The sequence below is a fragment of the Chanos chanos genome, chromosome 4, assembly GCF_902362185.1.
Source record: "Chanos chanos chromosome 4, fChaCha1.1, whole genome shotgun sequence".
Lineage (NCBI taxonomy): Eukaryota > Metazoa > Chordata > Actinopteri > Gonorynchiformes > Chanidae > Chanos > Chanos chanos.
Window position 1 is genome coordinate 16,624,392 of NC_044498.1, and position 12,461 is coordinate 16,636,852.

The window sequence follows — 12,461 nt, forward strand, 5'->3', positions numbered from 1 at the left end:
GAAAATTGCTCTAAAGATAGCCTAGCAGAATATGCAGTGACAGTGGTGAATACATTTTTTACAGATGGAAACACAGGAGAAGTCCAAATAGGATTTTTTAATGGAAACCTTTCGGATTCTTCAGCCCCGATACATTCCATTTTATTTAAGCCATTGTTTTGCATTTGATTTTGTTCAAAATCGGGTATATAGTCATTTCCCCGATAGAGTGGGATCCAGCTATAACCACATTAACTTAATCCAGATGTGCGAGGCGTTTGGTCCATTCAGGAAAACTAAATGGTTTACGTGGGCTTATTTTTGAGCGATCGCACCAGGACTCTTGATTTCTGAAGAGAAACTTGTTTATCCATCCTTAATTATGTGTCCAAAAAGAGTCTTCTACAAAGCTTTTAGTCCTCCACAGTACGATTCCAAGTGAAAATGGGAAGTTTCTTTCTTTTAAATCTTATTTTAGCTCCATTTCTTCCAAAAGTGCGTCTCCCCAAAGTTATCCAAATTCATGATATTTCCGTCTCCACGCGCACATTCCAAATAAGTGAAAGAAATAAACTGGAATCCAAAGCGAAATGTGTTTGCCATTAGATGCCAACGCAGCACCCCACAAAGACGCCCCAGTCTTTGAGATGACACCTCCAGCTGCGAGCCAAAACTGGGCGCTTTTTATCCAACCGAGTCCAACACATCCCATTACTTCGGTTGAAGACAATCTGATACGTTAAAAAAAGATGTAATCCGAGCAAAAAGTAATCGAAGTGGTCTTTATTTAAAATTCGGGGAAAGTTCTTAATTTTTTTTTAGAGAAGTATGTCAAATATGTTTCACAATTCCGGGACTGTATTTTCTCAGCGAAAGCATAAACACGAAGTACATGAGCGAGTTTATAATTTTGGAATTATGACCGATGAATTAGTTAAATACGGATACTGTATTGAAGATCTATACTGATGTATTTATTACATAATGTGTATTACATTCTCTTCACATAGCCTTATTCCAAATAAATTACGGCTATATAGAAACCGAATTTTTTAAGAATATTTTTCTAAGAAAAGTATAGGATATAATTAATGATGTCGAATCCATATAAGTATTCTAACTTTTCAAAAAGTTTTCGGAACTACAAAGCAACTTGGGTAACAAAAACAACAAAAAAGAAGAAAAAAAAGTTTAGAAGTTTAGAGCACCAAATTAGTTAAACCAATTAACTCATACAATACCTTTTAAATCCGTTTGATAATGTCCTTTAAATAAGAAAAAGTCCAACTGAATGGCAACACTCATATAAAGTACTCCAATCAGCGCTGTAAAGACTCCTCACTTTTGTTGCGGCAATAATCCTTTCTCTTGAACGCGATGCTTGCTATTGAAAGCTAGCATATGTGCGCCCCTCTGTCTCGGTCCACAGCTACTCTTACAAATGCGCCTCTGCTACAGCGTTCTGTAATTGATTCAGTGTTACAGTCCATCCTTCCCAAAGAACTAATCATCTGGCTCAAAGTAAATAACTCTCAGGAAATGACCCCCTCCTCTACTCTCCAGCCCTAGGGTCCCTTTCAAAATAAGAGTCCGTTTTCGTTGTTCTATTGTAGGGAAGAATCAGATTTCTCCGTGTTCTGCAGTAAGGAAGGAGGCAAGTGAAAAAAGTTGGGACGGGAAGAAAGGGGTATACATTTCTTTTAAGTTCAAGGCGGACTCTTTATTATGATTTTTTTGAGGGACAATCTAATCAGGTAACCCGTTACAGGCATTATTCTTAGGCTTTGACAGTGCGCATTTACCATCACTGTCAACGTATTTAGGCAGCCATGTACGAATTTTACTTTACAAGATTCAGAGACCATCTGTTCCCGTATTGACGGCACTCTCTGCTTATCCCGTTATTGCCTCGTGTCCATTTCTTATGCTTCAGTAATGTCTCTTACTTGTTGGTTAACCTTGTGCTGTTATTACTTAAATGTACAGTATCTACAAGTATATGGAAAATCAGGAAAAAGTGTTAAATATCATGATGAAGCAGTGTTGTCAGCGAGAAGTAAGTAAGTAAAGTGTGTGGCTGCTGCGGTGTGGTGTAGAATTGCGCACTGAAAGGACCGACGCCCTCCAAACCTCCTGTGGTATTCTAGCAAAATACACGAGCAGAGGGCGCTCTAACATCAAAAACACACACGCTCTTTCTCTCTCTCTCTCCCCCCTCTCTCTCTTACACACCCACACATACACACAACACACCCACACACACACACATACACACTCCATTTAGAAAGTTTTAACTATGCTAAACCTTTAACATTTCCCCACCGAGATAAAATTCTAATTTTGCTCATGGACGTTTTCGTAAAACCGACAGATATACCCTCGGGTCGGGTTTAAGACACAGCAGCCCGCAGATAATAGGTCATTATGAATTACTTAAGGACTTCCTGCACACGGCGACTTTCTGCCTGTTGTTCACTGACCTGGTGTGCAGCGAGCAGAGCCCCGGGGTGGACTCCCTCCTTAAACCCTTCACCCTCCTGGCAGCCGCTCTGGTGCACCAGAGAATTCGCCCCGCAGCGCAGCCTAGCAGCGAAGCACACATCACTAGTCTACTGGTGCAATTACTTCCACATGTTCCCCTCAAAATAAGCGCGCAAAAGAACAGAGTCCCTTGTTCTCTAAACAAAGGACTGTAATCTGTGAGCCCAGAGCAGTTCGCGGGCTCAAAAATAACTCTTGATACCTTGATTTGTTACTCAGCTTGGAACAATTTGAACAATCACAGATAAAAACGTGTATGATTCGTGCGCAACTGTGTTTTTTTTCTGGGTTTTCTTTTCACTAGGGAAGTAAAATTCTCTTTTGCTGGGTTTTCAGCTAGACAGCTCATACTGAATACACTACAGTAGACTCAAGTCACATTCATACTTTAAAGGACTTCCAAAGGAATGTCCTTTCGTTTCAAATCAGTGATATCAGGCCTCCTGCAGCGCTTTCATTTTTCAGCTGTCTGCGCCTTAATTAACGGCTCTACAGGGCAATTAGTTATCCCAACAATGGCGTAACTAATCCACTTTTGACTGCTCAACATCGCTCACCTATCTGAGGTTAAAGTCTGGAATGTTGCGTACCTCTGTACAGCAGTTTGTCGTTTAAAAGCTATGTTCTACGGTAATATTTGTCATGTTGCTATTCTGTGTTAGATGAGATTTGTATTTGATGCAATTCACTACTTGTATTAAGTCAGAATTCCGCCTGATCTGGCATGGAATGTCCGCAATCTTACAAATGTAGGGTCGAACAGAGGGGACAGTCAAGAGCTAAGTATCTGGCAGGGGAAGAAGAAACCACACGGTGGCGCGTGCGTGGGAATGCAACGTGACCAAATCAAGTTTATAATAACAGGTGGAAACGTTCAAGTGCTCCTCGGCCAAAGCAAACAATTTACGTCATACGATGATAATGCCTCTGTACCTGATATATGTTTGGTCTAGTCGAACATAGCGTTTTCGAGGAGTTTTGACTGCATACAGTGATCATTTGTACTGCAGTAATCTCAATACACATATAAACATCATTATTAGATGTCAGGCTTGAAATTTAATCAGTTATTAAAACAGAACTGTTCTCAAACGGAACACTTCTCATTGTTATCTTAGCCAAAAGGACAAACAGCGCAATTTCTGAAGGACTCAGGGGGTACGACTCTATGAATATGTCTGTTTACAGCTTACAGGTAAATAGGTATCACAAGAAACTGAACTATTTGCTGTAAAGACACAAATATATACATACTTACATGGAGCATAACTGCTCATACTAATGTTTTACGGTCCTGAGAATATATGATATTAAACAATCACAATGCTTTCAGTTTAAGTGAATTGGTCTCGATTATTGGGCAAACAAAACAGAAATTCCTTATTACCGCATAGGACATAACCGAAAGGATATGTCACATATACAAAAACCAACAGTTCACCAAATATCAGGTTGCTATTCGGCGGGTGTTTGGGGTCTCAATAAGATCTTAGGCATTTAAAAAGAAAATCCAATCCAAAAAGTAACTTTTCTTTTGTTATCACTCTATGGATAGCTAACTTTTCTGTGTATAAAATTGATTATGGCTTCAGATTACAATACATAAAACACGTAAATTCAAACTTGCAAATCATTTAACTGTAGGCCTGTGTCTGGCATCTGGCTCAATGTTCAATGACCGCATAAGTTGTTTGATTGCTAGGTTCTTTTGGTCAATCTGAATGACAGCTGATCCTTCCGCTTTGCGCTATCCAGCGTACTGAAGTGACTCTTCGCACAAGCCGTACTTGTGGAGAACAGAGGTAAAATTTGCTGTATCACTCGAGTGTTCCTTTATTTTCCAGTGGGCCTACACCAGGTAGAAATGACATCGTAGTTCAGAGAACAGAAATTTTATCTTGGTTTTGTGACCAAGTTTAAAAGCCCCTCGCCCCCCGCCCCCTCGCCCCCATCAACTTGAGGTGAAAGCTGAAAATAAATATCAAAGTGTCATCTTGCGCGTCTTTAGCAAGTCAAGTGAACTGGTACATGAGCCTATATTGATTTACTACCACAGTGGCAATATTGAGCAAGGTAGGACTATTAAGAAAATACTGTGCGACATATTGTCGTGTTACCGCCAGCCACTTAACAGCGCGTACTGAAAGAAGCGCTTCCTATAGTCCTCCGGTGGTTACGTGCACTAAATAGTGGTTCGTCTGTGTGTGTGTGGGTGGGTGACACAAAGGTGTTGATTTTTGTTGACACATGTTGCTTGGCGACCCGGGAATTCATACCTCCTGGAGGGTGGCATAGTGACCTTAGTGTTTGCTCAAATCCAGGTAAGGAAAGGTGTCAGACATTGTGGACACAATGTCATGCACCCTGATTTTTTTTTATATATATATAAATTAGTCCTCACAGATTTCTTTCTGATCAACCAAGACACCTTTTTTTCTTTTGACTGTAAGCCTGTCTACGCATATTAAGCCAAAATGAATGAATAAATAAATGACAAAAAAAAAAAAGGATTTTGGGTCCTGTCAGACTACCTGAAATGACTATAACTGTGAGGATATCTTTTTATTTTTCACAGAACTTTATGATTTCTCAGCAAATCAAACACTGAAGCAGATCTCATATATTTAAAAAAAGCTTTCATATATTTTAAAAAGCTTACATATATTTACAAAGAGTCTAAACATTTTCTCCACATTAGATTAGCCTCTAGAAGGTGTTATCAGACAATCACACCACAGATCAATACTGCTGTCAGAAACTGTGTAAGTTTTAAGTCCTTTTTACAGGCAAATATAATAATACGAAACACCACAAAGAATTACAACAATTAAAGTCATAACTTTTGAAACGTAACATTTGAATCACATCAGACACTGGCAATTCGTTTAATGTTTTACATCGTTTTGCAATTTGATTAAATTTTTTTAATTCAATTAATGTCAGCATAGCCTTAAATTTTAAGTGTAAGCATAATGAAAAACATCATGGACTACTGACAAGTTATTAAAGTGATACGTTGGCCTCATATGTGACATAGTCATGATATAATGGTAAAAATATTGTCAAAATGCTGACAAAAAAAAAAATAAAACCAAGAAAATCAATTGAAGTACAAAACACTACATAAAAAGCTATATTATAAAATTACCTAACAGACCTCACAGGATTGATTCTTCCACCAGATCAAGTTGCACAGACAGCAAGGAAGACGTTTATATATATATAATTGTAAAGCTTCGCCTTTAATGTCAAATTTCGGACGTTGTGTCTGCCTCTTGTTCTTTGAATGCAGGCACATTTTCTGTATTTCTGGCTTTTTTGGCCTCCTCTTTCTTCCATTTCATTCTCCTATTTTGAAACCAGATTTTGATGTGTCGCTCAGTTAGGTGGAGTGTTGTAGCCAGTTCGTACCTGCGTGCTCGGGAAATGTATTTGTTGAACAGAAATTCCTTTTCCAGTTCTAGTAACTGGGCCCTACTGTATGCAGTCCGGCAGCGCTTCTGCTCGTCCGAGTCCTCCAATAAATAGCCTCCTGCAAAACATGGTTTGTTGAGGCCTAGATAAACACAAGCTGTCAAAACACTCAAAATTATTTTGCTCATTATTTTAAAACCCCAGTAAAAATGAGTAAGGAAAGCTTGTTGTTTTTTGCTACCCGCACCCCCCCCCCCCCCCCAATACACATTGATAATATTGTTGTTTTACTTTGATTTACTTTGATACAGATACACTAACCTGGTAAGGGTGACCGGTATGTTTGAGATCTAGAAGATCTCATCCAGGGAAAAGCTCCAAGTCCACCAATCTCCTCGATACCGTGACCCTTCACCGTTACAAGGTGGTAGTCCTCCATTTGTTGCTCTTTACTTGAAATATATCCAGGCGACAGAATTTGCTCGGTCATGGCTTGCTGACACTGTGACATTTGATAAGGCATGAAGTCTGCTTTTTCATGGTTTTCGAGTAATGCATATGGTGGCGCAGAATAAGGAGCCTGTTCTGTAGTACAGGAATAACGACATGCGGGTGGATTGTGGTCATAGTCATCAGTTGTTTGGGATTCAAAGTTTTCACTAAAGTGAACATGTAGAGTATCCATGTTGAGCGTTGTTTTCCACCTGTAGACTGAAAAATGTTGTCCAACATCCAAGTCGTATAGGTTGTGCTTACACGAGGAAGTTCACGTTCTGGCGCACCTGTGTGTCTGTCACGTGGTTTAGTCAGGTCAAATAAATGGCTAATTGTTCGTTATATCTGCTTAGCAAAAGTGCATTTTACATTTACGTTTGTATAAGGGGTGTGTACCTGTTTGCACACGGAACGTCATCGCTGCACCTTATATCCGTATTACATTTCTCGGTCACTGAATCTGTTGCTTTATCGTTTACTTCGCATTTTGCTGTATGACTCTTTATTCGGCTGGTGGCCCTTTAAGGTGTACTTCAACAACATGTATCTGGGGGCCTTCTGGGGAAAAGTAAAATCGATATAAATATACAAATCTGTCATTATTTGTTCTCGTAGAAGAGTTATGGAGAGATTTAGTTTAGACATGACTCATTTAGATTTTTCGAGCGCTGGTTCCTTTATCGCCCACTGTTTATTGTTTATGGGGCGTGTATTTAAAATGCCCCCCTCTTTTTTTCTTTCTTTGACTGATGAATTTCCTGAAGAAAAAAAGTTCAATTAATTAACTCAATTTTGGGAGCGCAAAAAGTAGTAGGAGACTATGATGGTATTTTGAGTTCTATTGTAGCTGTTGTCTGCTGTCTTTGAGACTGCATGAATAAGATAAACACTGTCACCCAATAATCTTTTGTTGGCGTGATGTTTGCTCTTTATGTGCATCCTCTCTCTCTCTTGTTTTGCAAGTTTTTTAAAAAATTTATTTTAAACTCTTACGCTTATGAGTGCTCTCTCCCTCTCTCTTTCTCTCTCTCTCTCTCTCTCATGTGTGTGTGTGGGTGTGTGTGTGATTTTTTAGGTAAGATGACGATAGTTTCCAGAAAACAACACAAAATAAAAAATCTTCATAGTTTCCACAGAATGCTTTAATGGACACTTAGAAAGCTTTTGAGTCTTTTATTTACTACTTCAACACATCACCGGAATGATGAATAATTCTCCGTTGATTCTCAGTCAGTAATAAGTTGGGAGAGATAATATGACGATATATTATCCCATTTAGGTTTGATGTCGTCCTTACACAGCTATACATTTTAATTCAGCAAGGCAACTAAGCACACTTGATAATATAGAAGGCACGCTCATTGGTGCAACAAAAGAATGCTTTAAAGAGTGGCTGACACGTTTCAGAAAGAGCCCATTCTGAAGAGCGCGACAAAGGCGCACTGGACATATTGTGTGCTGACCGAGTTCCCACTAAATTAAGTCACCAAAGAAAGCATTGATGGGACACGTGTCCAGAATTCACAGTACCGTCATCCTTGAAACAATCAGCTTGCCGGGAACCCCTGCTTTTGCCCATACCGAAATGATCCATAGACCTTGAAAAAGCTTTGGTTGCTGAGCCGAGTGATGTCACATCAACCGCTGGTTACAAAATTGTACTTGCAGATATCCGTTTTAAGTGGACGTTTCTGTGACCTGAGACAAAACAGGTTTTGAAAGCATTCATACCCCCGAGTGTCCTCCTACTTCTACCCGCGAGAAAGCAGCTGCAAGCGCTTGAAAAGAGGCCCTTTTAATTGCTCTTTGTCATGCGTAATCACCCGTTTTTTTAAACAGAGCTTATTTAGTCAATATTTTTCTGCTTAATATCTGATGGGTTACTTTTATTACTCTCAGAAATAATTAGACTCTCGCAAAATTGTTTTTAAAGCGTGGGCCTAGGCAAATGTAATGTAATCTAGCAACAATTTCGTAGGCTGTCAGCATGAACCATGATAAGTGGAAGAAATTAGTTGGAGTTTGCGTAAATATTTCCCACACCATAAAACGTGCCTGACATATGGTGAAAAAAACTCTGAAAAGTCATTCGTACTTAAATTATTGAGTAAAACTCTGACCCGTCTTCCAGTTATAGCAACATCCTTGGCTATCTTAATGAGTCAAGCTGAAAGTTCTAACAGCACATAGAAATTGATGGCCAAGTTGTAGTCTTTTTGTTTTGGAAAAGGAGCCGAAGGATTTCACACACTTCAGGCAAAATCGGAGACTAGTTTGATCCCTTGCTCTTCGCGGTCGCCGAGTCTACGCGAGCAACTTCACCCAAACTTCCTCTACAAAAGCGGACTGTCAGTTCGAGGTCAGGCCGTGTCATTTTTGAAAAAGAGAGAGACATTCCCGAAACGGCAATAAACTCCATTGTCTGGCCGTTGAAATGGGACGATGGTCTTTCACTCTCACACCTGCAAGGGGTGAGCTCTAATTCGATTAATAAGGAATTCAATATATATTCATTAGGTGGCTTTCCCTCGATAATATATGATCGCCAGCGGGACGTGAATGGAGTCCATTTATTCTCGCGCTGAATGAACCTGCGTGGGACCGAAACTTCACCTGCTTCCCCTCTCAATTAGGAATATATCCCAAACTCCGACGGAAAACGAGTTAAATTAACCGTTCACTAATTTCCTATCGTCCCTCCTACGTAATCCCTCCATTTTCAGAGTGTCCCTTCAATTTAGCCCAAGTTGAAAGGTTCAAATAGTGGCTAATGAAACAGTGACTAAATCGTTCTCTCGCGCGCGGTGGAACCCTGTAGCTATCTCTTGAAAAGCCCTGAGGCTCGCCACCGTCGGGGGTCTGCGGGGTAAATGCGAGATCCTGGCAGGACAATCTAACCTGTCAAAGCCTTTGCCCAGTTCTACATAGCCTTTTTCTGTGGTTTTGAAGGAACTGCTACATAATCGACCTACGTGGGACAGAAACTGCAATTAAAGTCCTTATGGATTAACTTAGCATTGGACGACACTCTGTTGAAAAGAGCACATGAGAATAAGGACTTGGAAATAAGGCGGCCTCTCGCTGAGAGTATCACCTGGGTTGTTAGCTGTTGCTTTGTCGAGTCGCTTAAGTCTGATTTTGAGCTGTCATGAGCTTTGGGACGACATCTGAGAATCAACTTCAGAAAAGCTATGAATAACATTTCGACCTTTTACGTTGAAAAGGAATTTCTGCAGATGATATTGTAGAAATAATCATTTGGAGAAGTTAAAGGACTTCAGTTATATTACATTTATTGACAAGAGTCGTTATAAAGCACAGCAAGATTCAGGTTACCAATAGATGTAAATGTTTGCATTTACAGCACATTTATGCTGCAATAAATATGCATGCATTTAAATATTACAGCTTTTCAAATAGTCTTTATCCATAATGCTGAGAAGCGTGCTCACTGACCAATGTCAGTGACACACATCTTTAAATATGGTCTGATTATTATATTTCTCTGTCAAGAAAGATATATTATTTTAGTAGCTTGGCCCTTACAGTAGGAAAAAAAATATGTTTTATATCCTGGAATTAACCTCTATAGTTTCAATAATTTCCTCTCATGGGAAGTTGGAAGTTGGGGATATGAGAAAGGATATATTTAATTGTGTGTGTGTGTGTGTGTCTGGGGGCGTCAGTGGAGCTAGTGGTTGAGACTGAACTTCAGTAAGTTTCAAATGGATACAGAGTTGATCCACCCTTGGTCTGGCAGTTTCTTTTTTTCAATCTGTCACTTCCTTAGAGACGAACACAATAAGGCAACCCAACCCAAGCACTCTCACCGCCCCACGGCATGGGCACTGCCTCAGCCAGCCTTTACAACAGATGGAAATTGTCAAGAATGTATTCATCTTACACTGACAACTTTGACCTTTTTCATAAAACAGTATACGGTATGATAAAATGTGAGTTATATATGCACATAATCTCATACTAAGTCATTTACAAAATGTGACATTGTATAAAACTACTGCAATTAAAAAAGATGTGCCACGGAGTTCAACACGACCCTTAATGAGAAACACCAGTAATTACACATTGATTTATTTAAATAAATACAAATATACACATTTTACATCATAAACAGATACATGTCAGGTGAAAAAAAATCACAATTGCTGTTATCTACCATGCAGAGTTTGGCCACTGACTGGCATATTTACGCTGTGTATGTTTTTTTTTTTTTTCTTAAACTCTCAAATACCAAGAGACACCTACAACCACTGGGATGACATCTCTAAGCACAGGTTTCATTCCTGTGCAAAATAAGTTTCATGCCAGCCGTGTTTGTAATGTCTGTGTATTCACAAAAATCACAATATGAGCATGACTAGGGGTCCACAGCTTGCCTTTGATGATAAAAAAATAAATATTGTTACATGTAAAAGAGAAAAAACACAACGTTGAGTTTCAGTGGAGCATTCTTAAAGGAAAAACTTTGTGCGATCACACATGTCCACTCTGCTAATACTGTTCTGTCTGGATGAATAATTTGGCACAGGGATTCTGGACTGTGGAGAGATCCGAGTTTTCAGACGGAAGACTAAGTGCTACTGAATGAGTACTGTAAGTCTGTGACTTTCATATCCTCTTCATACAGGCGAAATCTCCTTCTCTTCTGTAGCTGAAGCCGGTGATAAGGACTCTTCATCCTCTGACCGTGGGTAGTGCGAGTGACCACTGGAACATTTGCAACCGGCGTGCGTGGTCCTTTGCGTGCCTTTACCCTCTTTCTTGTGTTTCACGCGCCGATTTTGGAACCAGATTTTCACCTGTTTCTCGGAAAGATTAAGGTAAGTCGCGATTTCGATTCTGCGCAGTCGCGATAAGTACATGTTTGAAGAAAACTCTCTCTCCAGTTCCAGAAGCTGCGTACTGGTGAATGCAGTGCGCATCCGCTTGCCATTCTGGATGTGACTGCTGTCAGATGCACCTGCAAGAACACAGAGAAATTTGAGTTTGATAAGACTTGCACTAAGGCATTACATACTGTTTACTTGTATTTCGACTTTCTTTCAATGACACAGATATGGACAAAGTCGGAATAGAAACATGCAATTGTTCTCACTTGTAAAATTGAGTACACCAGGATCAAAGAACTGTTCATCTTTTTGTGGATTTGGTGAATCATAGATTAAAATTATCTGCCCGTCTCGTTTGCTCTGCCCTGCGACATCGCTAACATTCCCTAAGTTCCACTGAATGCATTTTTAACAGTCTTGATTTAGCACTTGCGATTTTACAAAAACGCGAAAGCACAACAGCCTGGGATCAGTGTTAATTTGAGAGTGACAATATCCACTAAAGAGCGACTTAATCAGCGAAGGTGAATCACAGCACGCTACAGAGGAACAAGTGTTTGACAGTGCTCACAGTGCGCTCTCGCTTACCTAGAGAGAGACAGTGGTACCTCCTTGGGTCAGTGACGCTGTACGTTGTGGGCGTGCAGACAGGCGCATGACCGTGTCCAGGGTGCGCTAGTGCCGGGCTCTGTTGATGTGCAACCCTTTGGCAGTAAGGGGTCTCGCCGCTGGGGAATTGACCTTTCAGTAACGGAATTCCTCCCCGGGGCGAATGAATATGCGATGAGACGCAGAGTGGGCAGACACAGAAAGTACCACTCTTCCTGGACGGACAAACCGGCGCCGTGACACTCATCACACTGGGCGAGTGCATGCTGATGGGGATGAGAAAGTCTTGCCCTGCATGCTCGCTTAAGGGCGCGGGACGAGCTGTGTCCTTGATAATAAGTGAATCAACATAGAAAGACCGCGACATAGCTTTGCCTGGCCCCGTACAATTCTGCTGTTGCTGCTTCTGCAATGACGATAACGATGAAGATAAGAACACACACACAAGGTTGCTCCAGGGAGACTGTCAGTGCGCAGTGATCGTTACTCTGTTCTGGAGTAGCTGAGAGCTTAGAAGGTGCTTATGTTTGATGGTTCAACAAAAGGGACCCTGGAGAGGGCTGGCCCTAACGT

At 40.4% G+C, this 12,461-nt stretch overlaps 1 protein-coding gene across 1 annotated transcript; it reads right to left on the reverse strand.

The window, feature by feature from the left end:
- Positions 1-11,069: 11,069 nt before the first annotated feature.
- gsx2 (GS homeobox 2) lies at positions 11,070-12,255 on the reverse strand. The gene is made up of 2 exons (XM_030772866.1): positions 11,868-12,255; positions 11,070-11,410 (listed from the first exon to the last, which is right to left on the reverse strand). Exons 1-2 carry the CDS (start codon positions 12,253-12,255, stop codon positions 11,070-11,072), a joined length of 729 nt encoding a protein of 242 aa, XP_030628726.1.
- Positions 12,256-12,461: the final 206 nt, after the last annotated feature.